This window comes from Bos javanicus, chromosome 29 (genome assembly GCF_032452875.1).
Source record: "Bos javanicus breed banteng chromosome 29, ARS-OSU_banteng_1.0, whole genome shotgun sequence".
NCBI lineage: Eukaryota > Metazoa > Chordata > Mammalia > Artiodactyla > Bovidae > Bos > Bos javanicus.
Window position 1 is genome coordinate 50,709,142 of NC_083896.1, and position 27,242 is coordinate 50,736,383.

General features: G+C 65.5%; 1 protein-coding gene across 1 annotated transcript in view; it reads right to left on the reverse strand.

Annotated features, from left to right (window-relative positions):
• Nucleotides 1–477: 477 nt before the first annotated feature.
• MUC2 (mucin 2, oligomeric mucus/gel-forming) overlaps nucleotides 478–27,242 on the reverse strand; it is a 28,032-nt gene continuing 1,267 nt past the window's right edge. The window contains 48 exon segments of the mRNA XM_061407455.1: nucleotides 478–850; nucleotides 944–1,070; nucleotides 1,393–1,432; nucleotides 1,624–1,752; nucleotides 2,031–2,129; nucleotides 2,290–2,412; nucleotides 2,575–2,615; nucleotides 2,833–2,937; nucleotides 3,122–3,299; nucleotides 3,800–3,831; nucleotides 3,936–4,036; nucleotides 4,156–4,225; nucleotides 4,471–4,649; nucleotides 5,437–5,662; nucleotides 5,928–6,111; nucleotides 6,531–6,778; nucleotides 7,200–7,374; nucleotides 7,673–7,881; nucleotides 8,144–8,416; nucleotides 9,067–10,043; nucleotides 10,045–16,141; nucleotides 16,704–16,730; nucleotides 17,083–17,289; nucleotides 17,673–17,716; nucleotides 18,000–18,147; nucleotides 18,583–18,714; nucleotides 18,845–19,001; nucleotides 19,412–19,651; nucleotides 19,758–19,937; nucleotides 20,023–20,133; nucleotides 20,442–20,580; nucleotides 20,822–20,973; nucleotides 21,331–21,431; nucleotides 21,541–21,593; nucleotides 21,707–21,962; nucleotides 22,278–22,404; nucleotides 23,071–23,165; nucleotides 23,549–23,713; nucleotides 23,800–23,937; nucleotides 24,160–24,229; nucleotides 24,309–24,416; nucleotides 24,502–24,640; nucleotides 24,800–24,917; nucleotides 25,316–25,441; nucleotides 25,641–25,851; nucleotides 25,952–26,061; nucleotides 26,148–26,238; nucleotides 26,436–26,550. Coding sequence (XP_061263439.1) covers nucleotides 628–850; nucleotides 944–1,070; nucleotides 1,393–1,432; nucleotides 1,624–1,752; nucleotides 2,031–2,129; nucleotides 2,290–2,412; nucleotides 2,575–2,615; nucleotides 2,833–2,937; nucleotides 3,122–3,299; nucleotides 3,800–3,831; nucleotides 3,936–4,036; nucleotides 4,156–4,225; nucleotides 4,471–4,649; nucleotides 5,437–5,662; nucleotides 5,928–6,111; nucleotides 6,531–6,778; nucleotides 7,200–7,374; nucleotides 7,673–7,881; nucleotides 8,144–8,416; nucleotides 9,067–10,043; nucleotides 10,045–16,141; nucleotides 16,704–16,730; nucleotides 17,083–17,289; nucleotides 17,673–17,716; nucleotides 18,000–18,147; nucleotides 18,583–18,714; nucleotides 18,845–19,001; nucleotides 19,412–19,651; nucleotides 19,758–19,937; nucleotides 20,023–20,133; nucleotides 20,442–20,580; nucleotides 20,822–20,973; nucleotides 21,331–21,431; nucleotides 21,541–21,593; nucleotides 21,707–21,962; nucleotides 22,278–22,404; nucleotides 23,071–23,165; nucleotides 23,549–23,713; nucleotides 23,800–23,937; nucleotides 24,160–24,229; nucleotides 24,309–24,416; nucleotides 24,502–24,640; nucleotides 24,800–24,917; nucleotides 25,316–25,441; nucleotides 25,641–25,851; nucleotides 25,952–26,061; nucleotides 26,148–26,238; nucleotides 26,436–26,550 — 13,396 coding nt within the window. The 3' untranslated portion in view covers nucleotides 478–627.

Genomic DNA, 27,242 nt, shown 5'->3' on the forward strand with positions numbered 1-27,242 from the left:
GTCTGGCGGCCCTGCCAAATGCTTTACGGCGGCCCCGGGCGGACCCATAAGGTCACTGTCTGTCGTTTTGGCAGCAGGTGGGACGTGGTTCAGGACCAGGCTTGTGTCTATTTCCCCCAGGAGGAAGTGCATTTCACACGCATGTATGCAAATGTTTGCATACTCACACACAGGTCACACAGGCAAACACACACTCACATGCGCACAAACAGGTGCAAACGCAGCTCAGTGGCTCCTTTTTCACAAATTCAGGCTCGGAGGGCCTCCCGCAGGGGTAGCCTCCAGCATCTCGAAGGCACAGAGAGGGCTTTGTGCACGCCAAGGGCGGGACAGGCATCCAAGCACAGCCCCCCCCCCCCATGTCCCGCGTGCAGAGCCTGGTGGCCAGGCCCCATGCACCCCCCTGGAAGTGGCCAGACCTGGGCTGTGCCCAGCAGCCCACCCAGGCCCCCAGCCACTACTGAAGCACACCAGCGCGCGTGTCTGCCCAAGTTTATTTTGGAAAGCAAAGAATCGAACAAAGGCTCAGAAAATAAATACCTGCAGAGAGAAAGTCAGCTCAGAAGGCGAGGCAGCTGAAGGGATCAGCGGGAAGGGGACGCGGGACGGTGGGGGCGGGCCCTCCCCTCACCCCCGCCCGGGGGCCACCCCGAGGGGCAAGGAGCGCCGGGCCCTGCGCTGGGTGGGCAGCTCGCACAGGGTGTCCTGGCACAGGCAGCTGTCAACGTGCGTGTAGGTGTAGCGGAGCGCGCCCCCGTCCGGGCACCGCAGCGTCACCTCCCGCTGGCTGGTGCGCTGCTCCCTGCAGCATGAGCACTTGTGGTCCAGGCCCTGGGCCTCGGCCGAGTACCTGGGGGGAGGCAGGGTCAGGGTCCGCCGCCCGCTGGGGCGGGCACAGCCTCCCCCACCCGGCCCCCACCAGGCCCCGGCGCCCAGGACTCACATGGCAAAGGTCCCGCAGGACCCAGAGCAGTCGTTCATGGAGACCAACGCGGTACAGCCATTGTGTGAAATCTCCCTCACGACGGGGATGGCAGCGCAGGGGACGCTGGTCTCATTGCGAGGGATGCCTGGGGAGAGAGGCAGAGGCTGGGAGGGGGTCTCCGCCTTCTGTGGCCCTCCTTCCCCCCTCACGACCTCCTCCTGCCTTCCCAACCGCCACCCACTCCAGGGCCCTCAAGCAAGCTGGGTCATCATGGGCTCCTGGAAGGGATTCAGGCTTCCTGGGCACCCCAGGTGATGTCCTCAAAGTCAGTGTCCAGCCAGGAGTGGCACAGAGGGGACGGGGCTCCCGGGGCACCATCCCCTTCCACCCCCTCCCCTCAAGGAGCCCAGAGGGAGCCCCCGCCAGGCCTGGGCCGCAGGGCCCACCCGCCCGAGGCCCACACTCACATTTCCTGCAGCAGCCATTGGGCATGAGCGTGATGGAGCCCTAGGGGGCAGGAGAGACAGTTGGGACCCCAGACCCCCCCGTGGTGACAGTGCCCCCTGCCAAGAGGGTGGAAGGGGCAGTTCCTGCAGAAGGGCCCAGAGCGGAGCCTGCAGCTGTTGCCACATCCTGCAATGGAGCCCAGCCTCCCAGGGACATCAGGGCCCCACTCCAGGAGTGATGGGCCTGCTCACCTGGACGCAGGTGCTGGGGTCAAAGTCGGGGCAGGTGATGTTGGAGATGGATGAGATGAGCTGGTTGTGTATCTTCACACAGCTGAAGAAGGTACAGTTGTTCAGGGGGTCACTCTTCATGTCTCTGGGCTGCGGGTTGGGGTCGGGGGAGTTCTGTGTGAGGCCAGGTGGGAGCCCTCCAGGCTGCTCCCTGACCACCTTGCCAAGTGCAGCCCATAGGCCCAGAGCTGCAGAGCCAGTGACATAGGAGGGGCCCAGGGACCCGCGGCCCACAGTCCCCAGATGGTCCATGTCCCACAGCGGTGGCCTGACTTGGAGAAGCCACCCAGAGGGCCCAAAACCCCACGACAGGTGTCCTGACGGGAGGCAGGACGTTCTCGGCCCTGTGGGCGGGGGCGGGGGCGCACCTTCAGGACCAGGCTCTGCTGGCCAGGCCGGGTGATGATGCAGTGGGTCTGCTGGCACTTCTTGCAACACTCCCCGGGAGCGTCCACCAGCTCAAAGCCCTGCAGGACACCGGGGGGTTGGCATGGGAAGAGGAAGGGCCGCTGGGGGTGAGGTGGGCGGGCCCAGTGCGCCGGGGCGTGGCGTGAGGTGGGCGGGCCCAGTGTGCCGGGGCGTGGCGTGAGGTGGGCGGGCCCAGCGCGCCGGGGCGGGGCTGCTCACCGGGCTGCACGTGGCGTTGCAGGGCACGTGGGTGCAGGCGATGACATTGAGCTGCGTGGCGTTGTCCCTGCGGTCCGTGCAGACGCAGTTCTGGCACTTGGATGAATAGACTGGAGAGCCGGGCTTTGGGCACAGGGAGGGCCGGTGAGGTGGGCCCACGCGGCGCCTCCCCTCCTCCAGGACACCGCCAAGCGTCTGGCGAGCCTGACCATGAGCCTGCCCAGGACCCTGCCCCCAAAGCCCCTCTGCGCCCCCACACCGCTCCCCACGGCCAGCAGGGCTCACCTGGTACTCGGCGTGCTCCAGCACACACACGCCCTTGGGCACTTGGGAGAAAGAACCAGAACAAGGGTCAGACTGTCCTGCCGGACCCCGGGGCGGATGCACAGCCAGTGGACAGCGTCGGGGCATGGGGCTGGGTGCTTCCATCAGGCAGACCCTGAGCCCCCAGGCAGGGGCCCCTTCAGCTGTCCTCTGCCCCCCACACCCAGCTGGAGCCCTGCCCACCCTAGGCCTCGCTCCCACCTGGCCCGGCCCACCTACCACACGAGTACAGGGGGCAGCACCTCCCGGGCACAATCTCGCTCTTCACCTGGAAGCCCAGTGAGCACAGCGGGGGCTTCTCCCTGCACAGGCTAGCATTGCACTCTGCAGGCAGTGGGGACACGCCGGTGAGCTTGCAGACGCTGCCCCAGGCAGGGCAGGCCCTGGGCCTGGGCCCCCTCAACCCCCGCCTGCCCAGCGCCCACGCCCCGCAGACACGCCTGAGGCCCCAGCCTCCCGGACCACGCAAGAGCCCGGCCACCGCGCGCCCCGCCGGTGGGGGCCTTACTGCAGGAGGTGACATTGCAGCAGGTGTTGGCGGGGTCCACCTCCGTGAACGGGTAGGTGCCATCCTCCTCGCACTCCAGCCGGGGCTCCAGCCGGCACATCTTGGGCTTGCAGATGATGCCGCTCCCGCCTTCCAGGCAGATGCAGTCCTTGCAGTCGAACTCGAAGTGTTCCCCGTACTGCAGGGGATGGGGAGCAGGCCCCGGTCAGCGCAAGACAGCACTGTGCCGCGTGGCCCACGGAGCGGCCGGCGGGAAACCCCGAGCCCTCCCCACCTCCGCGTGCCCGGGGCAGGCTCTGGGGAGCACACTCACACCACAGCTGGGACCTGCTCCGTGGGCCCACAGGCCTGGCGCGTGGCGGAGGCACCAGGTGTGTCTGCGGGGCTCACGCAGAGCAGAGCTAAAGAACCAGCCACGTGCCAGAGACACGCACGCCACAGGGCAGACAGGCCGCAGGTGTAGCCAGAGCATCCGGGGCTAGTGGGCGGATGGGCGGGGCGGGCAGGCGGGCGCACAGAGGGGCGGGTGGATGGGCCCCGCACTGGCTCAACCTTCCAGGACTTCAGGGACTCATTACTCTGCCTCCGAGGGTCCCAGGTTTTCATCCACCCCATCCCGCCCCCCAAAATGCAGGGCTCATGGGAGGGCCTGGCCCCGGCACTGAGGGGGTGCCCTACCTCTCTGGGCACGTTGTCGGGCCCCACGCAGCCTAGGAGAGAGAGGAGATAGGCCCTGTGAGCTCGGGCCCCTGCCACAGGCGCTGGGCTCAGCCCCGGGAAGGGGAGGGCAGAGGCCACGCGGTGGGCAGCCTACCGCACAGGTCCACGCAGACGTCAAAGCCAGGTGCGTAGCTGGTGGTGCCTTCGGGGCAGAAGCAGCCTTCCACCAGGCGTGTGCTGTTCAGCTGGGAGGGGCTAGAGGAGGGCATCAGGAGACGGGTGTGGGGATGGGTGGGACCGCCAGGCCCAGACAGGGCTGCCCAGAGCAGCACAGAGGGCCAGCCGGCCGTCCCAGCACCTCCACCGTGACTGACCTGGACTTACAGCTGGGCTCCTCCGTGGGGCCGCAGGCCCGGTACTCACGGTGGGCAGGGCATGTCACCGCTGGGGAAGGGCAGCGTCAGAGGGAGGGGCCTGGGCCCCCACCCCACCCCCACTGACCCCCGCCCAGCCCCTTCATAGGACCCCGTCCCACACCGGCCAAGCATGGCCTCAGCCCCTCATGCTGTCCCGAGCCAGGAGGCGGGGGTCCAGCCCCACAGGGTTAGCACAGTCAGTCTTCAGGCGGCCTGGCCCCCCACCCAGCCACGATTCCCGCTGAGCCTGGGGCGGGGCAGGAGGGTACTCACGGCAGGCCCCGCCAGTGTGGTTCCGCCAGTCCACGCAGATGCCCTCCTGGGCACACAGGGCCGCGTAGGTCTGCAGGCTGGCACACTCCAGGTTCGAGCTGGGCACGTAGCAGCTGTCGAACAGGCAGGCTTCATAGTAGTGCTGGGGGGGCGCCACAGCGTGGCACTGGGCAAACAAGCTGTGGAGGAGGGATGCAGGTCACGGGCTGGCTGGTGCCCCCAGCCTCTCACGTCGCCCTGCCCAGCACCTCCATCTGGGCTGCACCCCCTGGGGGCCCAGCTCAGCCTGTACCACCAGACCGATGCCCGTGTGCTAAGAGTGGGAACAGAGCATCAGGGGTACAGGCTGGCCTCAGGGACTCGGGCTGGCCTCAAGGGCTCGAGCTGGCCTCGGGGGCACCGGCCTCGGGGGCTCGGGCTGGCCTCGGGGGCATGGGCTGGCCTCGGGGGCTCGGGGTGGCCTCGGGGGCCTGGGCTGGCCTCGGGGGCAGGGGCTGGCCTGAGGCCATGGCCGCCAGCACTGAGGCCAGAGGAAGAGCACTGTGCTCGGCCCCTAGAGAGGGAAGGTCTGTGTCTAAGTGGTCACCAGGTGCCAAGGTCCCCCAGCAAGGCCAGCAGGGGCCGTCCTGGCCTCCACGCACACACCTCTGGGGGTGAGGGGCTCGCTCCCACTGATAGCAGCTTTGGCCCCCTCTCTAAGCCCAGATTCCCCTCCCCAACATCAGCTATGGATGCTAACTATCCTGGGTCAACCGGCCTACCCCAGCCTTCAAGTTCAGCAGACGCTGCACCGTCTCAGGAGGCAGGAGAGACGGGATGGGGGGAGTCACAAAGGGCCCTGGATACCCTACAGGAGCCCAAGTCCTGGCCCCGCTGTGACTGCCATCTGCCTTCCCAGCCCCAGGCCCAGCGCCAGTGGTCTTTCTGCGCAGACCAGGTCGGGGTGCGGCTTCCAGGGCGGATCACCTGTCCTTGATGAGCTCACAGAGCGGAGACGCACAGCCCTTCGTGGGGAAGCTGCTGGTGCCCGCCGAAGGCGAGGTGGCCGGGCGCCTGGTGGTGAAGCCAGTGTGGGGACAGCGTGGCTTGGAGGGGTCGTTCACCACCCAGGAGTCGGCCGCGACCTCGCAGTTGTCAATGCTCTCCCCGCTGGGCAGCACACAGTCATCCAAGGTGCTGTTGGTGCACGTGCCTGTGCGGGTGGGGAGGCCACGTGAACACATGCCAGGCCCGGCCGTCCAGCAGGGCAAGCCCCCGGGACCCCTGCTCCAGCCCGGGTCCCTGGAGGGCACCTGGCCGGGCCTAAGGGCACAGACGCGGCTCCAACTGGCCTCCCACAGGGGCCAGACCCAGACGCGGCCGGGGGCCCGTGGGGGCCTGAGCAGTGTGCAGAGCCACCCCTGGGGAGCAGCTCCCGCAGCCAGCCTCTGCCAGGCCGTCCTCCCCCAGGGGCTCACCACACTGGCCCTTCGTGTTGTTGCCGAACAGGCGGTAGGGCAGCCGGATGGAGAAGGAGAGGCCGTTGTAGGACACAAGGGCACCCAGCTCGGGGATGTCAACCACGTAGTTGATGCCCGACTCGTACACCCGCAGCCCGAACTTGGTGTAGGGCAGCGCCACGGCCTGCCTATTGACCTGCACCTGCGGCAGGAACCCCGGGGCGGGGGGTCAGGGGGCAGGGTGAGCTGTGGGGGCCACCCGTCCCCCTCCCCGCTTCCTTCCCATCACACGGGGCCAGATCCTTGTCCTGACTAATCCCAGAAGCCAGGTGGCAGGGGCACCGTCCTCACGGTCCCCCCGGGAGGCCTGGGGACCCCGAAAGCGGGTAGGACTCCCTACGTGGTATGTAGACAGCCCCTGTCCTCAGGGAGGGGGCGCCTGCCGCAGAGACCTGTGTCCAGGGTGAGTGGTTAGGGGCGTGAGCAGCGGAGGTCAAGGGGCCCCTGAAGGCCTCCAGAGGGCCCGTGAGATGTGTCCTCAGAGCACCTCTCCAAGCCTGGCTCTGGGTCGGGGGCAGCCCAGCCTCCCGCTGCGTGAGGACGCCCGCCCCGCCAGCGCACCTGCACCGCGATGGGCATCATTTGCACGGTCTTGATCAGAACCTCCTGGGTCTCGTGGCGCACGATGAGCGTGCGGGGGCAGGACACCTTGTCGTTGACGTCGCAGTGGTAGTTGTCGACATAGATCCCGAAGCTGTCCACCCGGGGGCTGACCTCCTCCACCAGCACGTATGTGCAGTTGCCCTGGTAGCTGTAGTAGAGCCCGTCGAAGGTGACGTAGTGGGGGTCCCCCCAGCCCGTGCAGTAGCCTGCGGAGGAAGTGGGGTGAGCCTGCACCGCACCCCCAGCTGGGGGCAGGACGGGGACAGGACATGCTCAAGGCTCGGGTGGGAAGGGCAAGCAGAAACTGTGGAAGGCCCTGCAGTCTGGTTCCCGGGGCACTCAGGGCATCTGGGCCCGAGAGGGCACGCGCCCCTCGGCCCACAGCGGCCCAGCTTCGGTCCCGACGCCTCCTCTGCGCCCCGCTCTCGGCGGTGGCCACCCTCCACCAGGCCAGCCCCGGCCTTTCCTGGACCCTGGCCGAGAGGAGGAGCCAGCAGGAGGCAGGAGAAATGGCTCCCGACGGGGGCCTGACTCTCCACGGGCACCCAGCCACCAAAGCCAGCACGACAGCCTGGGGTCTGCAGCACCCCCGGGGAGCAGGCGGGGGTCCCCGCGCGTCGGGCTTACAGTCGCACTCCCAGTGCCAGCAGCACTTGTCGGGGTCCTCGACGCGCACGGGCGCGAGGCCGTTGGTGCAGGTGGGCATGGGCGGGGGCTCGCACTTGACCTTCACGAGCTCCACGGTGTTGTTGTGCTTGCACGTGGCCCTGGTGCAGTTGCACATCCACCAGCTCTCGTTCTCCTGCGGGGGCGGGAAGGACGCGGGGTCGGCGCCACCGGCCTGGCCCACACGGGAGGGCTGGGCCGTGCTGGCGAGGCCCTGCCCAGGAGGCTGAAAGCCAAGGGCGACCCTGTCCAGGAGGGCAGCCAGCCAGGGGGAGAAGGCGGGACGGCCCCCGCACACCCTGCGCCCAGCAGGCTGCCAGAAGCCTTGGCCTGACTGGGCTGGTGTGGGGCACAGAGGCAGGGCACGACCTACGGGAAGGCAGCATGTGGGGGCTTAGATGCCAGAGGGGACAAAAGCCGCCGCAGACACAGACCTGCCTGGGAGGATCCAAGTCCGGGCACCCGCGGACCCCAGGGGGCGGGGTGCTGGATGTGCGGGGTTCGTGGGTGGTAGGTGTGGATGGGCTGGGTGTTGGGGAGGGTGTGGACGGGCACGACCAGTTGAAGAACTCAAGCGTGCAGTCCAGCGAGCAGTTCACGTAGTAGCACGTGTCTCCATGCGTGCCGTTGTACACCAGCTCGCCTGCAAGGGGAGAGACCAGTGCTGACGCCACCCCGAGCACTCAGGCTAGCTCCCCCAGAGGCCACGAGAAAGAAGCCCACACCTCCCACTGCCCCGATCTGTGGCTGCAGCACGTGGGGCCGGCCATGGAGACATCCACCCAGGCCTAGCACCCAGCTTCCCAAGAAAGCTCTCAGTGCAGACCTTTGAGTGATCCCCAAGCACCGGGAACCCAGAGCACCACCAGCCTGCGCTGCTGAATCAGAACGAAGAGCTTGCGTACCTGGGGCGTAGTAGGTCTCATTCAAGAAGCAGCATGGAACTATGGCGGAGGGGGTGACCCCACTGGTGCTCATGGTAATGTGGGGGGAGGTTCCTGGGGTCACAGTGGAGGTGGACACACTGGAGGTCCAGGTGCTGGTGGACTCTGGCGTGGTCGACGGGCGTCCTGCTGACGTGGGGCTGGAGGCAGGGCTTGTGCTGGGTAAAGGCGGCCCCGTCGTGGATCCAGGGGTGGGGGTGGTCTTCGAGGAGGTGGGACCCGGGGTCGGCGAGCCTGTAAGAATGGAGGGTGCGGTAAGGGCTGAGGGGGTCCACTCAGCGCACAGGCGGCATGGCAGCAAACACACACAGGCAGCGCCCTGGAGGCACAGCACGTGGTGTGGAGGCCTCCCATCCACGTCCCAGCTCCAGGCCTCGGGGCTGGACGGGGCGTCAGGCCCATGGGCCTCGGGGTGTGTAACGGGGTGGCTACCATGGGACACGGGTCCACCCGGAGGGGCTGGCCACTGGCCCCTGAAGCCCCAGTGGGGAAGCACCAGTGGGAGTGGGGGGACAGAGGAGGGTCTCCCAGGGTGCCCGGCCAGCAGCCTCGACTCCCCACGAGGCCCCAGGTCCTTTGGTGGCTCCCACAGCGGGGCTTTGCCCACAGAACCCATCATATAGCTGTAGGCTGAGGATGTGGGCCACGGGCAGCCATGCCCAAGGAAAGACATCCCGTGGGAGCAGGCACAGGCTGAGGGTCAGCACCTCTGTGAACACTTGGCCGTAGGTCTTGGTGGGATGGCCAGTGAGCCCTTCTAAAACCTTCCTGGGAACTGCATTCCCTGGGAAGAGTGGAGGTACCTGTCTGAACTCCCAGGAGCTGTGATGCACCCCTGATGAGAGGAAGAACCATGAGTACAAACCACACTGGTGTCCAAGTACCTGGAAGGGTGGTGCCTCCCACTGGAGTGACCGTCGGCATTGTCAACGTCGGGGTCAGTGGTGTGCTAGAGGGCTCCACAGCTGTGCTGGTGGTGGTAGATGGCCAGCCTGGCGTCACTGTGCCAGTGGGTGTTGGAGCTGGGGTCTCTGTGGTGGTGGTAGTGATGGGAGTTGGGATCTCTGTGGTTGTGGGTGTTGGGGTTGGGGTCCCTGTGGTTGTGGTTGTGGTAGGGGTTGTGGTCACTATGGTGGTGGGTGTTGCGGTTGGAGTCTCTGTTGTAGTGGTGGTAGATGGTGGGCTTGGGGTCACAGTGGTTGTGGGAGTTGGGGTTGCGGTCCCTGTGGTTGTGGTTGTGGTGGGGGTGGTGGTCTCTGTGGTTGTAGGTGTTGGGGTTGGGGTCCCAGTGGTTGTGGTACTGGTGGGGGTGGTGGTCTCTGTGGTGGTGGGTCCTGGGGTTGCGGTCCCTGTGGTTGTGGTACTGGTGGGGGTGGTGGTCTCTGTGGTTGTGGTGGGGGTGGTGGTCCCTGTGGTTGTGGGTGTTGGGGTTGGGGTCCCTGTGGTTGTGGATGTTGGGGTTGGGGTCCCTGTGGTTGTGGTCGTGGTGGTGGTGGTGGTCTCTGTGGTTGTGGGTGTTGGAGTTGGGGTCACTGTGGTTGTTGTGGGGGTTGGGGTAATGGTTGGGGTGGTGGTTGGTGGGGTGGTGGTCAGTGGGGTGGTGGTTGGTGGGGTGGTGGTTTGTGGGCTGGTGGTTGGGGTAGTGGTGGGGGTGGTGGTCCCTGTGGTTATGGGTGTTGGGGTTGGGGTCCCTGTGGTTGTGGATGTTGGGGTTGGGGTCCCTGTGGTTGTGGTCGTGGTGGTGGTGGTGGTCTCTGTGGTTGTGGGTGTTGGAGTTGGGGTCACTGTGGTTGTTGTGGGGGTTGGGGTAATGGTTGGGGTGGTGGTTGGTGGGGTGGTGGTCAGTGGGGTGGTGGTTGGTGGGGGTGGTGGTTTGTGGGCTGGTGGTTGGGGTAGTGGTGGGGGTGGTGGTCTCTGTGGTTGTGGGTGTTGGAGTTGGGGTCACTGTGGTTGTTGTGGGGGTTGGGGTAATGGTTGGGGTGGTGGTTGGTGGGGTGGTGGTCAGTGGGGTGGTGGTTGGTGGGGTGGTGGTTTGTGGGCTGGTGGTTGGGGTAGTGGTGGGGGTGGTGGTCTCTGTGGTAGTGGGTGTTGGAGTTGGGGTCACTGTGGTTGTTGTGGGGGTTGGGGTAATGGTTGGGGTGGTGGTTGGTGGGGTGGTGGTCGGCAGGGTGGTGGTTTGTGGGGTAGTGGTTGGGGTAGTGGTGGGGGTGGTGGTCTCTGTGGTAGTGGGTGTTGGAGTTGGGGTCACTGTGGTTGTTGTGGGGGTTGGGGTAATGGTTGGGGTGGTGGTTGGCGGGGTGGTGGTCAGTGGGGTGGTGGTTGGTGGGGTGGTGGTTGGGGTAGTGGTGGGGGTGGTGGTCTCTGTGGTAGTGGGTGTTGGGGTTGGGGTCCCTGTGGTTGTGGTAGTGGTGGCGGTGGTGGTCTCTGTGGTTGTGGTAGGGGTGGTGGTCTCTGTGGTTGTAGGTGTTGGGGTTGGGGTCCCTGTGGTTGTGGTAGTTGTGGGGGTGGTGGTCTCTGTGGTGGTGGGTCCTGGGGTTGGGGTCTCTGTGGTTGTGGTAGTGGTGGGGGTGGTGGTCTCTGTGGTTGTGGGTGTTGGGGTTGGGGTCCCTGTGGTTGTGGTAGTGGTGGGGGTGGTGGTCTCTGTGGTCGTGGGTGTTGGGGTTGGAGTCTCTGTTGTAGTGGTGGCAGATGGCGGGCTTGGGGTCACTGTAGTTGTTGGTGTGGTGGTTGTTGTCTCTCTTGAGGTGGTGCTAGAGGTTGGCATCGGAGTCCCAGTTGAAGCTGTAGGGGTTGTTGTAGCTGGGGTCTCTGTAGTGGTAGGACTTGGAATCTCTGTTGAATGGGTGGTAGATGATGAACGGGTAGTGGTCGTCGACGGTGTGGAGACACAGTTACGTGGAACAAAACAGCAATAGACGTTGATCTCGTAGTTGAGGCAGGCAGGTGGGGTGGCTCCCCCTGGCTTCTGGTCCTGGTTTTTGCACACAAGCCCAACAGAGGTGTCACACACCACAGTTTGTTCAAGCTCTTGCAGAGGAGTGTTGGGAAACATGGTGGCTCTGCAGGAGATGTTGGCTACCCAGCCCCTCTTGCAGACATTCTCAAGGGATTCAACGTCTCCATCTGCTTCGGTATTGTTCGGGTTACCATAGTCCAGCCAGCCAGTCCATCTGCAGTCCGGCAGACACTGAGTGGTTGTGGGTGTTGGGGTTGGGGTCCCTGTGGTTGTGGTCGTGGTGGTGGTGGTGGTCGTGGTGGTGGTGGTGGTCTCTGTGGTTGTGGGTGTTGGAGTTGGGGTCACTGTGGTTGTTGTGGGGGTTGGGGTAATGGTTGGGGTGGTGGTTGGTGGGGTGGTGGTCAGTGGGGTGGTGGTTGGTGGGGTGGTGGTTTGTGGGCTGGTGGTTGGGGTAGTGGTGGGGGTGGTGGTCTCTGTGGTTGTGGGTGTTGGAGTTGGGGTCACTGTGGTTGTTGTGGGGGTTGGGGTAATGGTTGGGGTGGTGGTTGGTGGGGTGGTGGTCAGTGGGGTGGTGGTTGGTGGGGTGGTGGTTTGTGGGCTGGTGGTTGGGGTAGTGGTGGGGGTGGTGGTCTCTGTGGTAGTGGGTGTTGGAGTTGGGGTCACTGTGGTTGTTGTGGGGGTTGGGGTAATGGTTGGGGTGGTGGTTGGTGGGGTGGTGGTCGGCAGGGTGGTGGTTTGTGGGGTAGTGGTTGGGGTAGTGGTGGGGGTGGTGGTCTCTGTGGTAGTGGGTGTTGGAGTTGGGGTCACTGTGGTTGTTGTGGGGGTTGGGGTAATGGTTGGGGTGGTGGTTGGTGGGGTGGTGGTCGGCAGGGTGGTGGTTTGTGGGCTGGTGGTTGGGGTAGTGGTGGGGGTGGTGGTCTCTGTGGTAGTGGGTGTTGGAGTTGGGGTCACTGTGGTTGTTGTGGGGGTTGGGGTAATGGTTGGGGTGGTGGTTGGCGGGGTGGTGGTCAGTGGGGTGGTGGTTGGTGGGGTGGTGGTTTGTGGGCTGGTGGTTGTGGTAGTGGTGGCGGTGGTGGTCTCTGTGGTTGTGGTGGGGGTGGTGGTCTCTGTGGTTGTGGTGGGGGTGGTGGTCTCTGTGGTTGTAGGTGTTGGGGTTGGGGTCCCTGTGGTTGTGGTAGTTGTGGGGGTGGTGGTCTCTGTGGTGGTGGGTCCTGGGGTTGGGGTCCCTGTGGTTGTTGTACTGGTGGGGGTGGTGGTCTCTGTGGTGGTGGTAATGGTGGGGGTGGTGGTCCCTGTGGTTGTGGGTGTTGGGGTTGGGGTCCCTGTGGTTGTGGTGGTGGTGGGGGTGGTGGTCTCTGTGGTTGTCATAGTGGTGGGGGTGGTGGTCTCTGTGGTAGTGGTGGGGGTGGTGGTCTCTGTGGTGGTGGGTCCTGGGGTTGGGGTCCCTGTGGTTGTTGTACTGGTGGGGGTGGTGGTCTCTGTGGTGGTGGTAATGGTGGGGGTGGTGGTCCCTGTGGTTGTGGGTGTTGGGGTTGGGGTCCCTGTGGTTGTGGTGGTGGTGGGGGTGGTGATCTCTGTGGTTGTCATAGTGGTGGGGGTGGTGGTCTCTGTGGTGGTGGGTCCTGGGGTTGGGGTCTCTGTGGTTGTGGTAGTGGTGGGGGTGGTGGTCTCTGTGGTTGTCGTAGTGGTGGGGGTGGTGGTCTCTGTGGTTGTGGTGGTGGTGGGGGAGGTGGTCTCTGTGGTTGTGGTGGGAGTGGTGGTCTCTGTGGAGATGGGTGTTGGGGTTGGAGTCTCTGTTGTGGTGGTAGATGGTGCACTTGGGGTCACTGTGGTGGTGGGTGTTCGGGTTGGGGTCCCTGTGGTTGTGGTAGTGGTGGGGGTGGTGGTCTCTGTGGTTGTCGTAGTGGTGGGGGTGGTGGTCTCTGTGGTGGTGGGTGTTGCGGTTGGGGTCCCTGTGGTTGTGGTAGTGGTGGGGGTTGTGGTCTCTGTGATGGTGGGTGTTGGGGTTGGAGTCTCTGTTGAATGGGTGGTAGATGATGGGCCTGGGGCCTTGGTAGTGGTCGTCGACGGTGTGGAGACACAGTTACGTGGAACAAAACAGCAGTAGACGTTGATCTCGTAGTTGAGGCAGGCAGGCGGGGTGGCTCCCCCTGGCTTCTGGTCCTGGTTTTTGCACACAAGCCCAGCAGAGGTGTCACACACCACAGTTTGTTCAAGCTCTTGGAGGGGAGTGTTGGGAAACACGGTGGCTCTGCAGGAGATGTTGGCTACCCAGCCCGTCTCGCAGACGTTCTCAAGGGATTCAAAGTCTCCGCCTGTTTTGGTATAATCTGGTTTACCAGAATCTAGCCAGCCAGTCCATCTGCAGTATGGCAGACATGGAGAGTGTGGTGTCACTGTGGTTGTGGATGTTGGGGTTGGGGTCCCTGTGGTTGTGGTAGTGGTGGGGGTGGTGGTCTCTGTGGTCGTGGGTGTTGGGGTTGGAGTCTCTGTTGTAGTGGTGGCAGATGGCGGGCTTGGGGTCACTGTAGTTGTTGGTGTGGTGGTTGTTGTCTCTCTTGAGGTGGTGCTAGAGGTTGGCATCGGAGTCCCAGTTGAAGCCGTGGGCATTGTTGTAGCTGGGGTCTCTGTAGTGGTAGGACTTGGAATCTCTGTTGAATGGGTGGTAGATGATGAACGGGTAGTGGTCGTTGAAGGTGTGGAGACACAGTAACTTGGAACAAAACAGCAATAGACGTTGATCTCGTAGTTGAGGCAGGCAGGCGTCGGGGTGGCTCCCCCTGGCTTCTGGTCCTGGTTTTTGCACACAAGCCCAACAGAGGTGTCACACACCACAGTTTGTTCAAGCTCTTGGAGGGGAGTGTTGGGAAACACGGTGGCTCTGCAGGAGATGTTGGCTACCCAGCCCGTCTCGCAGACGTTCTCAAGGGATTCAACGTCTCCGCCTGCTTCGGTATCGTTCGGGTTACCAGAATCCAGCCAGCCAGTCCATCTGCAGTCTGGCAGACATGGGGTTGGGGTCACTGTGGTGACTGTAGTTGCAGTTGGGATAGTCGTTGGCAGGGTGGTGGTTTGTGGGGTGGTGGTTGAGATGGGGGTTGGGGTAGTGGTCGGCTGGGTGGTGGTTGGTGGCGTGGTGGTCAGTGGGGTCGTGGTCGGTGGAGTGGTGGTTGGTGGGGTGGTGGTTTGTGGGGTGGTGGTCGGTGGGGTAGTGGTCAGTGGAGTAGTGGTCGGTGGGGTGGTGGTTTGTGGGCTGGTGGTTGGGGTAGTGGTGGGGGTGGTGGTCAGTGGGGTGGTGGTTGGTAGGGTGGTGGTTTGCGGGGTGGTGGTTGAGATGGGGGTTGGGGTAGTGGTCGGCTGGGTGGTGGTTGGTGGGGTGGTGGTCGGTGGGGTGGTGGTCAGTGGAGTAGTGGTTGGTGGGGTGGTGGTTTGTGGGGTGGTGGTCGGTGGGGTAGTGGTCAGTGGAGTAGTGGTCGGTGGGGTGGTGGTTTGTGGGCTGGTGGTTGGGGTAGTGGTGGGGGTGGTGGTCAGTGGGGTGGTGGTTGGTAGGGTGGTGGTTTGCGGGGTGGTGGTTGAGATGGGGGTTGGGGTAGTGGTCGGCTGGGTGGTGGTCAGTGGGGTGGTGGTTGGTGGAGTAGTGGTTGGTGGGGTGGTGGTTTGTGAGCTGGTGGTTGGGGTAGTGGTGGGGGTGGTGGTCTCTGTGGTGGTGGGTGTTGCGGTTGGGGTCCCTGTGGTTGTGGTAGTGGTGGGGGTTGTGGTCTCTGTGATGGTGGGTGTTGGGGTTGGAGTCTCTGTTGAATGGGTGGTAGATGATGGGCCTGGGGCCTTGGTAGTGGTCGTCGACGGTGTGGAGACACAGTTACGTGGAACAAAACAGCAGTAGACGTTGATCTCGTAGTTGAGGCAGGCAGGCGGGGTGGCTCCCCCTGGCTTCTGGTCCTGGTTTTTGCACACAAGCCCAGCAGAGGTGTCACACACCACAGTTTGTTCAAGCTCTTGGAGGGGAGTGTTGGGAAACACGGTGGCTCTGCAGGAGATGTTGGCTACCCAGCCCGTCTCGCAGACGTTCTCAAGGGATTCAACGTCTCCGCCTGCTTCGGTATCGTTCGGGTTACCAGAATCCAGCCAGCCAGTCCATCTGCAGTCTGGCAGACATGGGGTTGGGGTCACTGTGGTGACTGTAGTTGCAGTTGGGATAGTCGTTGGCAGGGTGGTGGTTTGTGGGGTGGTGGTTGAGATGGGGGTTGGGGTAGTGGTCGGCTGGGTGGTGGTTGGTGGCGTGGTGGTCAGTGGGGTCGTGGTCGGTGGAGTGGTGGTTGGCGGGGTGGTGGTTTGCGGGGTGGTGGTTGGGGTAGTGGTGGGGGGGGTGGTCTCTGTGGTAGTTGGTGTTGGAGTTGGGGTCACTGTGGTTGTTGTGGGGGTTGGGGTAATGGTTGGGGTGGTGGTCAATGGGGTGGTGGTCAGCGGGGTGGTGGTCGGCAGGGTGGTGGTTTGTGGGGTAGTGGTTGGGGTAGTGGTTGGGGTGGTGGTCAGTGGGGTGGTGGTCAGTGGAGTGGTGGTTGGTGGGGTGGTGGTCAGCGGGGTAGTGGTTGGGGTGGTGGTTTGTGGGGTAGTGGTTGGGGTAGTGGTTGGGGTAGTGGTCAGTGGGGTGGTGGTCGGTGGAGTGGTGGTTGGTGGGGTGGTGGTCGGCGGGGTGGTGGTTGGGGTCGAGGTAGGACACTCATCCCTCTGCCGGCAGCAAAAGACCCGTATCTTGTAGTCATAGCAGACCTCAAAAGGTCCGTTTCCAAACTGGTCTTCTTTTTTGCAAATGAACCCGAAGGAGACATTGCACTGAGCCTTCTGGCCCAGCGTCTCCCAGCTGAGGAAGGGCTCCACGGCCGCCCTGCACTCGATGTCCTGGGGGGCCCTGCAGGCTCCGTCGAACGTCTCTCGGTCCCCGCCGTCACTGTTGGTACTGGGATGGTCGTTGTTGATCCAGTCGGACCAGGAGCAGCAGGAAACTAGGCGAGCAAGACCGGCATTGGCCAGTCAGGTGGGGGCGCACCTTTCGGGAGGTCAACGGGCTCAGAGAACCCAGAGACCCTCGTGACCAGCTGTCCCCATCACCACCAAAGGGCCTGGAGCAGGCTCAGAGACTTCAGGCTGAGCCTAAACTTCCACCTTCTACTTCTCCCCTCTTTCTGCAGCTAAAAACCTGAGACCCCCATGCCCCGCCAGTGACAGACCAGGCCTGAGGCACCAGCCTAGTGCCCCTTCCTCAGCTACCTTCAAATCCATAAGCCAAACAAATGAATGAGGAAGGGCCACCCAGCTCAGCCCAGAAGCCCGCTGGCGGGGCTCAGGCTGGACTCTTGACCAGTGTTTTCACCCAGAGCTGGTCAAGTCCCCTGCATGAGTCCCTGGGCTCAGCAAATCAGGAATCAGGTCACCAAAACAGACCACCTCCAGTCCCTGAGCCGGTGGTCCGGCCTCCCAGCCCAGCCCGCATCGGGGTCTCGAGGGAGGCACGCTTTCTGCTGCTCCTCGCCCTGCATCACGGGACCAGCTGCTAACGTGACTTACCGGTCGTGGGTGAAGAGGAAGGTGACGCTGCGGTAAAACGTGGGGAGAGAGAAGGTCATTGTACAGGTTTGAGGTTTGTGAAATCTCTTCATTTTCACGTTTTGTTTCCCGGTGGCTGTTATACACCCGCGGCCTGTTCAGCACTAGCTACGACTCCAGCTGAGGGACCCAGGGCACTGGCGGCCTCCTCCAGCCCTGGCTCCTGCAGGTCTGTGTGGCCGTCACCCTGCTCTGGGCTTGGGGCTGTGGTTGAAATGTGGGAGGGGGCGGGGGACACGCCCCGAGCTGAGAGGCAGGTCATTACTTCCCGCCTGCCTAGAAGGGCCGTCCCTGCCGAGCTCAGGGGAAGGCAGGCCCCCTGCAGGGGAGGGGGCCTTACTTGTGCTGGGGGTCGGAGTGGTGCTGGTGGGGGTGGTCGTGGCGGAGGTGGTTGTGGTGGGGGTTGAGGTGGCGGAGGTGGTCGTGGTGGGGGTTGAGGGTGCTGAGGTGGACACACAGACGTTGAAGTATTTCTCCACCGTCCCGTTGGGGCCACAGAACTCCCAGTAGCAGAAGGAGCCGTCCTGTGTCATGTTGACGATCTTCCCTGCGGGAGGCCAATATCTACCCATCAGGGACAAGACAGAGGCTCCCCAGGCCCCTCAGCCCGTCCACACAGGGGAGACGGGTCCCCCACCACCAACCAGCAGCCAGCCAGCGCCCGCCAGGACCCCGCACCCAGGACCCTCAGCGGTGCCCATCAGAACATAGAGGCTGCGTCACAGAAGGGGCTTCGTTCCCCATCAGGAGAAACACAGATGTGTCAGGTGAGCCCTAAGGGCTGCTGCAAACCAGAGGCACCTCCGAGCTGACAGGGGCTCAGGGCAGCCACGCGGACCTTCAGGGGGGCCGGGGACAGAAGCACAGGAGGTTGCACCCAGCCAGGACCCAGGTGGGTCCAGGAGGAGCGTCCGGGGGTGGGCAGCTTACCTTTATCAACCCGGCAGACAACTTTCGAGGACTTGGTACACATGCTGAAAAGCAAGCGCGAGGCTGCAGGCCCGAGGAGGCGCCGGCCTGTGCCCTCACCCGCCCCCCACACCCCACGACAGGCCTGCAGCCTCAGGGTGACGCTGCCCCAAAGGCCGGCTCGGGACCCCACCTGGACTCCCAGTGTGGGCAGAGCAGGGACGAGGCGAGGCGCAGAGGCAACACGGGCCACCCCTCCCCCCCGCCGTGTGCGTGCGTGTGAGTGGGCGTGCATGTCTGTGTGTGTGCGCTGATCTCCCCGGGCCCCTGTGACGGGAGCTTAGGTACCAGGCGTGGCAGATGTGCCCTGCGGGCACGGACGTGCCCGGTGAGTAGTGAGTGTTGTCGATGTAGCAGCCGCACTGGTCCCTGGTGACACACGCCTTCAGCTCCTCGTCGTAGATCGGCCTGAGCTTAGGGCACCGGGGGTAGCAGCCTGGTGGGCACAGGGCGCTGGGCTTGGACCGGCGCAGAGGATGTACATCCACCCCGTCCACCTCACCCTGCCGACCCTCCCCGCCCCGCAGGCCCTCTTCTCCAGGACGCCCTCTGGGACAGCCAGGCCCCGCCCAGCCTCCTGGGGGGCATGGCCCCTGCGCCCTCCCCAGATGGTCCTCTAGTTCCCAGCTTTTCTCAGCTAGAGGCCTCCTCAGCCCCCAGCTCATCCTGACCTGCTCTTTTCCCACGGCACCTTCGCTCCTGACTCAGAGGCCCCCTGACTTCCTGGTGTGCTAACCTGACCCCTTTCTGTCTCTCCCCTTGAGAGTGGGGTCTCAGCTCAGACTCCCAGCAGACTGTCTGATGAACAAACTGCAGCAGGGCGAGCTTGGCCTGCCTGGCACGCAGGGCAACACCCCACGGGGCCCCTCACCCTCCAGGTAGGACACGGAGATGTTGGAGTGGATGCCGTTGACGGTCCGACAGGTCTCGAAGCTGCGGTTCCCGCAAGGTTCGTAGTGCCACTCACACTCGTCGGGGGGGTTGTAGTAGTCGCAGAATATGGCTGGGGGTAGAGGTGCCGTCAGACTTGGGGAGGGCGGAGGCGGGGAGGGGACCACGGACACGCCCCCCCCACTCAGCAGCTCCAGCCCCGCCCCGCGGGTGCCCGGGGGCCAGGGCAGGCCGGCGCTCACGGCACAGGTCGGGGGTCCTCCAGAACACGCAGGCGCCCTCCTTGGTGCACTCCTGGGCGTAAGAGGCCACGGCGGAGCAGAAGCACTCACAGTCCCCGCCGGCGTCGCAGGAGCAGGAGTCTTGGACGCAGGCTTCGTAGAAGGGCATGGGGTCCACCTGGGGAGGGGCGTCCATGTGCCAGGGTCCACGCTGCCCTGCCGGGGCCAGGCCCTCCCCTGTGCCCCGAGAAGCGCAGGGCCCCGAGGCTGGGACAGGGAAAGGTGACCCGGCACCACCCCCCAGGGGCCTGCCAGGGGGGTCCCACAGCGGTGCCCACCACACCCACCCCCCACTGCCCGGAGCAGACGGCTGTCTGGGCGCGCTGTGCCCTGGAAGGTATGGGAGAGCCTGGGGATCCAGCCACGTCTCTCAAAGTTAAGACTGGACCTCTGGTCATGTGTCCGGACACACAGGACAGAGCTCAGGGGTGACACTGCAGGGAGAGCCCCTGGCCCGTGGCCCCGCCCACAGGCCCACACGCCCCTCCCGCCTCGCGGTGGCTCCGCCCACACCCGCGCCCCGCCCACCTTGCTGTGGCAGACCGCGAAAACCCGGCTTTTGATGATGCTGCACTGCTTCACCGACCAGGAGCGGCGGTGCAGGTTCACGGTGCAAGGGTCCGGGGTGGTCCTCACGTCCGGACAGGTGGAGGCCTCCTTCCAGCTGTTCCCGAAGTCCAGCTCACTGTCCACCACCATGCGGTCCCGCGTGGTGAAGTCGTTTTTGGACCGCTGGTCAAAGTTCCCGCACAGGCCACACACCGCACCCTGCAGAGACAAGCCGGACAGGGGGCTTTGCCCGGGGGCCTCGCGGGAGGGAGGGGGCTGGCCCTGGGCGTGCCTGGGCGGCCCGGGCAGGCAGGGAGCTGCGCACCTTATAGGAGGGGTCGAGCTTGATGAAGATGGTGGTCTTCCTGTCCCAGATGACGATGACCCCGATGCTGGCCTCCACCACCAGGTACTGACCCACATCCCGCGTGGTGTAGGCCACGTTGTGGCCCACGTCACGCTGGATCACCATGCAGTGTCTGTCCTCCAGCTTCAGCACCGTCCTCTGTGCCCAGGGGAGAGGCCCGTCACTGGCCTGGTCCAAGGGGTCCCCAGGGACCATGCACCCCCCGGGGAGGGGCAGCACTCACCCCAATGAAGATCTTGATGGCCTTGGAGCAGGTGACCCCTGTGGTACCGCAGGGCACATTCTCGGTGATGATACTGAAGGAACCCAGGGAGGTGTTCTGGCCGCAGTAGTCCTGGGGGCCCAGGGGCACGTGAGCCAGGCTGACCCAGCCACGGGGTGAGGGGCACCCCACCCCAGCTGGGCCCCACCCCAGCCCCTCCTCTGCTGAGAGGTGGCTTAACCATCCCCCACACACGCCCCTGGGCACCCCACACCCCTGACACCCGCGGGAGGTCGTGGAATGGGAGGGCCAAGGAAGGGCTCCCCTCTGACCCCAGACCCTGTCCGCTCAGAGCCTCCTCATTGGGCTGGGACAACCCAGGGCCAGCAGTTCAGGGACCACAGAACAGAGGCGGGCTCTGCCCGTGCCCTCGGCCTCACCTGAACGGCCACGTAGGAGCAGTGTCCGTCGAAGTCATAGTACTTCCCGTCGAAGGTGATGTAGTGGCCATTCCCGTAGATGGAACAGGTGCCATGGCACACGAACTGGGTGCACGCCCAGCGCCCTTTCTGGCAGGTGCTGGGGAGAGGGAGATGGGGGCTGGAGGGGCTGCAGGGGCCTGGGCTCCCCAGCCCTGCTTAGAGAGCAGCCTGGAGCCCTGCAGAAAACCCCCAGCAGCTCATACCTCCAAGCCCTCGTACCGCAGCCCCCATCAGGACCAGGGCCCTGCAGACCCCAGCCAGCCCCACGGAGGAGGCCGTGCCCCAGGGCAGGCTCCCGGCGGAGCGCTCAGGCGTCAGAGGCAGGGCCGGGCTCTCACCAGGTGTTGCAGTCGACCCTGATCTTGTCCCCGGGCTGGTACAGGTCATTATTGTGCACACACGGACACGCCTCCTCCACCACGCAGCCCCCCCGGCCGTCGTCCATCAGCCCCTCAGGGCACACGCAGCCACTAATGCACTCCATCTGGTACTGGGGGGTGGTTGGAGAGAGGGGTTCAAGGACCAGATGCCAGGCCCAGGATGGCCAGCCCCTCTTCTGACACTGCAGACACTCACTCGTGTCTCCCACCCCACCCTCCGATCCTCGACCCCGCGCCCTGGTCCAGCCTCCAGAGCCCCACCCTCAGGCTCCCCGTGGGGCTGGGAGGCAAGTGAGAACGGCCTGCCCGGGGCCCCTCCACGGTCCCTACAGGGGCCCGCGGGCAGCTACTCCCTCAAGGGATGAGAGGGAAGCAAAGCCCGAGCGTCCGAGGCCCAGGATCCGGAGCCTCAGGGCCACACAGGAGCCCCCCGCGCCCCCCGCCTCAGCGGCACCCCCAGAACGCACGTGGCCGGCAGCCAGCGTCTGGCAGCTGACGGGCCTGGGGCTCCGGGTGGCCAGTGCCGTTAGGTTGCTGCAGTCGACATGGATCTTCGGGGCTTCGCAGGCTGCGGGATGGAAGGGGCCGCTGAGCCCAGCTGAAGCTGGGTGGGGGCTCGGACGGGCAAGGGAGAGTGTGGGGGGCGGGAGGCCGCGCACGAGGTGGCGGCCACTTACCCTGGCCGATCAGCTTGACCTGTATGCAGCTCAGCCTCCCGTTCCGGCAGACGCTGAGAGGGAGAGGTGGGGTGAGCCAGGCCCAGCGGCTCTATGGGATGGGCGGGCAGGGGGTGGGCCCCCCGAGCAGACGGGGCGCACCCCTCCCCCACCCCAGGACACCCACCATCGCTCCTCCTGCCTCAGGACCACATCCCCTGCCTCCAGGTAGAGGCCACGGTGGTAGCAGGAGCACTTGGCCAGGGGCACGCAGCGGCCCTTCTCGTCCAGAAACATGTGGTCAGGGCAGCCGCAGCCGTCCACGGGCGCGAAGCCCTGCAGGCAGTGGGTGTCGGACTCGGACAGCGAGCGGCAGGTCTGCCGGCAGGTGGTCAGGTTGTACAGGAAGACCTGAGACTTGGGGCAGGACTCCAGGTCCTTGTCTGCAGAGGGGAGGGGCCTGTGTGAGGTGGGGCAGCCCCAGCTCCTGCTCCCCAAAGGCCAGCCCCAAGCCCCGTGTCCAGCTGGGACACCCGCCCAGCCGAGGGGCCAGCAGAGCGGTCACCCCAGGCCCATCCCGGCCACACAGGGGCCACGTGCCCCACCTTCTGGGCTGAGGGATTCCAAGCTCCTCCATGCAGGCAGAGGCCCAGGCTGGTTTGCCACTGGCCCCTGCGATGTCACCCCCATCCCCTCCCCCCTCGACTGCCAGGGTGGGACGGCAGGGACCGGAAGGCCGGCCGGAGCCCGAGACTCACTGCAGACGTGCTCCCGCCAGCCCCACAGCATGACGCCCTTGGCGGCGCAGGCGCGGGCGTACGAGGACAGGGCCGCACACATGCAGTCCTCCGTGCTCTGGCAGTTGCACGTGTCATACTTGCACCTCTGGGGGGCAGATGGGCCGTGAGGTGGGAGCCGGCTGGGGAGCGTCACGCCCATGCAAGCACTCAGACACGCAGCCCGTACACGCGTGCACAAGCACTCGGACACGCAGCCCGTACACGCGTGCACAGCACTCAGACACCCAGCCCGTACACGCGTGCACAAGCCCTCAGACACGCAGCCCGTACACGCGTGCACAAGCCCTCAGACACGCAGCCCGTACACGCGTGCACAAGCACTTGGACATGCAGCCCGTACACGCGTGCACAGCACTCAGACACGGAGCACATACACGCGTGCACAGCACTCAGACACGCAGCCTGTACACGCATGCACAGCACTCAGACACCCAGCCCGTACACGCGTGCACAAGCCCTCAGACACGCAGCCCGTACACGCGTGCACAAGCCCTCAGACACGCAGCCCATACCCGCGTGCACAGCACTCAGACATGCAGCCTGTACACGCGTGCACAAGCACTCGGACACGCAGCCCGTACACGCGTGCACAGCACTCAGACACAGCATGTACACGCGTGCACACACACACCCTTCACCGCATGTGCACACTCACACAAGCAGCGATATACACGTGCTTGTGCACACACAGCAGCTTCCCACAGGAGGGGTGGGGCTTAGCCGGGGCGGGGGCCGCTGCGTGCCCACCCACCTTGTAATACTCGGCTGGGTCCACGGTGGAGTGGCACCTCTCAAACGGGGTCTTGGGCTTCTTCAGCAGGGAGCACCAGTGCTCGGCGTAGTTGGCTGTGGAGGGTTCAGCCCCCTCAGTGGGACGGCCGCTCTAGCACGTCCCTGCATCCCGCTTCCCCGTCACCCAGGCTGGAGCAGACATTGCCCCTCGGTGGACCAAAACAGGCCCCTCCCTTCAGGGCAGGTGCCCCTTGCCTCTCGCCAGCTCCCCAGACGTGGCAGGCGGCCGGTGGGTGTGAGGGCGTCCAGTCGAGGCCACCACCCACGGATTAGCAGACCCTCTGCTGGGTCCCTCGGCCAGCTGCCACCGTGGGCCACCGTAAGCCAGCCGCAAGGCAGAAGGCAGCAGGCAGCCAGCCGGCCACACCTCACCCACCCACCACGTCCCCCCAGGAACCCCGTCTGCCTGGGGCCGGGGCCCGGCGGCCAAGCCTCACCGCTCTCGATGCTGAGGGCGCAGGGGTCCTCCAGCCAGTCCAGCTTGTCATCGCAGCTCGACTGGGCCTTCCAGGTGTTGGCGAAGCCGGCGCCCGTGGCCTCCACCAGCCCCCCGGCCGTCCTGAAGTCGTCCCCTTCGAGGCCATTGAAGTTCCCGCAGAGGCCTGAGGGGCCGGGACAGGGTTGGGAAGGGCGGGGGCCGCAGAGGCCCGACGGCGGTCGCGAGGGGGAGCCGGGCGGGGCCACTCACCCTGCACTCGGCCCTGGGCCGCCTGGTCCAGCGTCAGGAAGAGCTGCATGACCGGCACCAGCTGGATCTGCAGCTTGAGGCCGAAGGTCGTGGTCACCACGAGGTGGTAGGAGGACGGTTGAAAGATGGAGAAGCTCGCTGCAAGGGAGGGGCGTGAGGCCGGGCGTGAGGGTCGGTGAGGGGGGAGGCGTGAGGGACGGTGGCAGAGGGGTGGGGGGGGCATGAGGGGGTGCATGGGGGGCGGTGGGGGGCGTGAGGGGGGGTGTGAGGGGCGGTAAGGGGTGGGGGTCTGCCCATCCCCCATCTCCTCCTCCCTCCCCCGTCTCCCCCTCAAGTCGGCGCACCCGGAGCAGGACTCACCCGTCACGTGGGGCAGGTTCACCGTCTGCTCATTCAGCAGGACGCTGCCGTCCGACTTGAAGGCCACCACCTGCAGGCAAAGCCGAGGGGACAGGGCTGAGAAGGGCCGTGGCCGGGGGGCTGGGGGGGTGGGAGGCAGGAACACCCACGTTCTTCTTGTTGTCGGCCAGCAGCACCACCGTCTTCAGGCAGGTCTGCTTGTCCGTGAAGCCGCAGGGGGCCAGCTCGCCCAGGAGGGCGTAGGAGTCGTTCTGGGTCTGTGGGGTGGAGGTGAGGGCGCTGTAGTCACACGGCGGGTGGGGCAGGGGCCCAGCGCCCGCACGCCGCTGAGCGCCAGCCCACCTTGGTCAGCACGTAGTAGCAGTCCCCGTGGAAGGTGTACTTCCTCCCGTCGAAAGTGGAGATGTGTGCACCGCCCTCCAGGCTGCAGGTCCCGGGGCACTGCAGGTCCTGGCACACCCAGCGGCCAGCGTTGCAGACACTGTGAGGCAGAGGGCCCAGGGTCAGGCTCGACTGCCACCCCCAGTCCGCCGGGACCCCCGGGCCACCGGGACCCCCGGCCCACCTGGACCCCCCAGCCCACAGGGATCCACCGCCCGCCGGGACCCCCGCCCGCCACGACCCCCGCCCTGGCACCCACCACTGCTCGCAGTTGTTGGTGATCTCCTGGCCGGGCGTGTACAGGTGTCCGTGCAGCTTGCAGCCACACTGGCTCACAGGGATGCAGCCGCCGCCCGCGATGTCATCATACACAGTGCCTGCAACAGGACACGTTCCCCTCAGCCGCCCCGATCCCACCGCTCCCAGGGCCACAGGTGCACCCGGCCTCCCACCCACAGACCCCTCTTTGGGGGCACTGTGGACCCACACTGTGTCTGAGGGACCTGCCTCCAGACTCAGGGTCACGGGCCAGGCTGGAGAAGGACTGTCCAGGGGTGAGGAGCAGGAAGCTGACGCTGAGTGTGTGTGCGTGCGTGTGCGCGCGTGTGTGCGTGCGTGTGTGCGTGCGTGTGCGCGCGTGTGTGCGTGCGTGTGTGCACGCATGTGCGTGCGTGTGCGTGCGTGTGCGCGCTTGTGTGGGGAGGGTCTCAGCCCTCATGCTCTTTCTCCCGCTTGTCCCCCATCCCGCCTCCCCACTCCCCGCCCGCATCCTCACCTTCTGGGCAGAAGCAGCCGTCCATGCGGTGCTCTTCACACAGGTTGCTGACCTCCAGGTGTGAGCAGGTGTCCATGCAGGGTGAGCCGCTCTCCAGGTAGACCATGTTCCCAGGGCAGCTCTTGGCTGGACAAGCAAAGGCAGACCCCTGAGCCAAGGGGCGGGCGCGGCGGACACCATGAAGGGTCTGGTGCACACACGTGGCCCCCAGCCCTGGACACACCAGGCCGCCCTGCCCGGCACCCACAAAGACCAGCACGCTCCCCAGGGTCAACCCCCGTGAGCCTCCTGCGTCCTCCCGCCGCTGTCCCGGCACGCCGCTTACGGCAGAACGCGTCGGTTCTCCAGTTCTCTGGGCGCCCGCCGGCGTGGGAGCACTGGCGGGAGAACTCGGCGATGGTGCTGCAGATGCAGGAGGCGTTCTGCGGGCAGTGGCAGCGGTCCTGCATGCAGGCCTGCACGTACAGCTCCACGGACACCAGGCCCTGGCAGCTCTCGAAGGCCGAGGCCGTCAGCAGCTGCTCGCACTCGGCGCGCTGGGGGGCGATGCAGGAGGTGGGCATGGGTGGGGCTGCTCACGCCCCCAGCTCTCCCCACCCCCCAAAGCCCCCACCCGCACCGCGGCTGGGGACTCACGTGCTCGGAGCAGGACTCGGGGACCACCGTCTCCTCGGGGTCCTCGCACACCACGTCAGGCTTGTTCACCTTCTGCATGTTCCCAAACTCGACAGGACTGAAGCGTACACCTGGGGGGTCACGGCCTTCAGCAAGGCTGGAGGGCGCCAGGGGGCCGCCCGCACCCGCCCACTGAGGCCCCCAAGGAGGCGCTCACCCTCGGAGAGGAACTCCGAGTATGTCTGCAGGCCGTTGTAGTCCCCGCAGAGGCCGCACGTGTGGTTCCGGAACTTACTGTCCAGCTCGAGCTGCCGGGGGAGGGGACAGGTGAGCAGGCCGCAGGGTCGCCCCCCCCCCACAGCCAAGTGGGGCTCAGAGTCTGGTCAGCTGTGGTGGGAGACCCGGGGGCAGTTCTGGCAGCCCTGAGGGCCCAGAGGGACCCTCACAGGGTGCCCCCCCGCTCCCCACGTGGCGCCCCAGCCCCCCGGCCCTCCCCGCAACGCACCATGACTGAGTCCTCCTGGTTCCACATGAGAGTGAGCCCAGCACGGGAGTAGATCTTGGTGTAGGCGTCAGTCTTCTCGATGAGCAGCCCCGGGCTGTAGTGGGGCGTGCTGACCCTGGGGGTGGGCACGGGGGTCACGCTGGCCCATGCAGCTCCCCCTCGCAGAGGGGCCGAGGCTGTGGGCTTGGGTCGGGTGGCCGCTCTCTGGGGACACTTGAGCAGTGGCTGAGCCCCTGCCCACCTGCCTGGCCAGGTGGGGCCACACACGCCTGCCCAGGGCCCTCTCCACACCCCACCTCAGGCTCCATTCCTGGTAGGAATCCCCAGGAGCCCTGGGAGGAGGGCGGGCCAACTGGGAAAGCCTCACCCAGCCTCCGAGGGCAGGCCCTGTGCCCACCCCGCACCACCTCTGGGGCCCTGTGCCCACCCCGACGCTGAGCCCGGGCTGTGGGAAACTAAACCCCGAGCAGCAGGGAAAGGGCAAAGCCTGCAGGTGGGGAACCGCTGGGCGGGAGTGCGCTCAGAGCCCCATTGTTCCCCAGACAATGCTGGACAACGTGGGGGAGGAACGGCCTCCTGTGGGCCCCGCGTAACCCTAGCCCGCCGGGCCGCCAGGACGGCGAGCCCAGAGCCTGGTGGGCTCCCAGCAGAAAAGGTCTCAGAGACGCGCGGGATAAATAAATCCCTTGAGCCCCCTCCCCAGCCCCGCACCCCTGGGAGTTCCTGCCAGGGCCTCATCAGCATTTGCTGAATGAATCGATGACCTGGACTCGGACCCCACACTCTGCTTCTGAGCCGTTGGCCAGA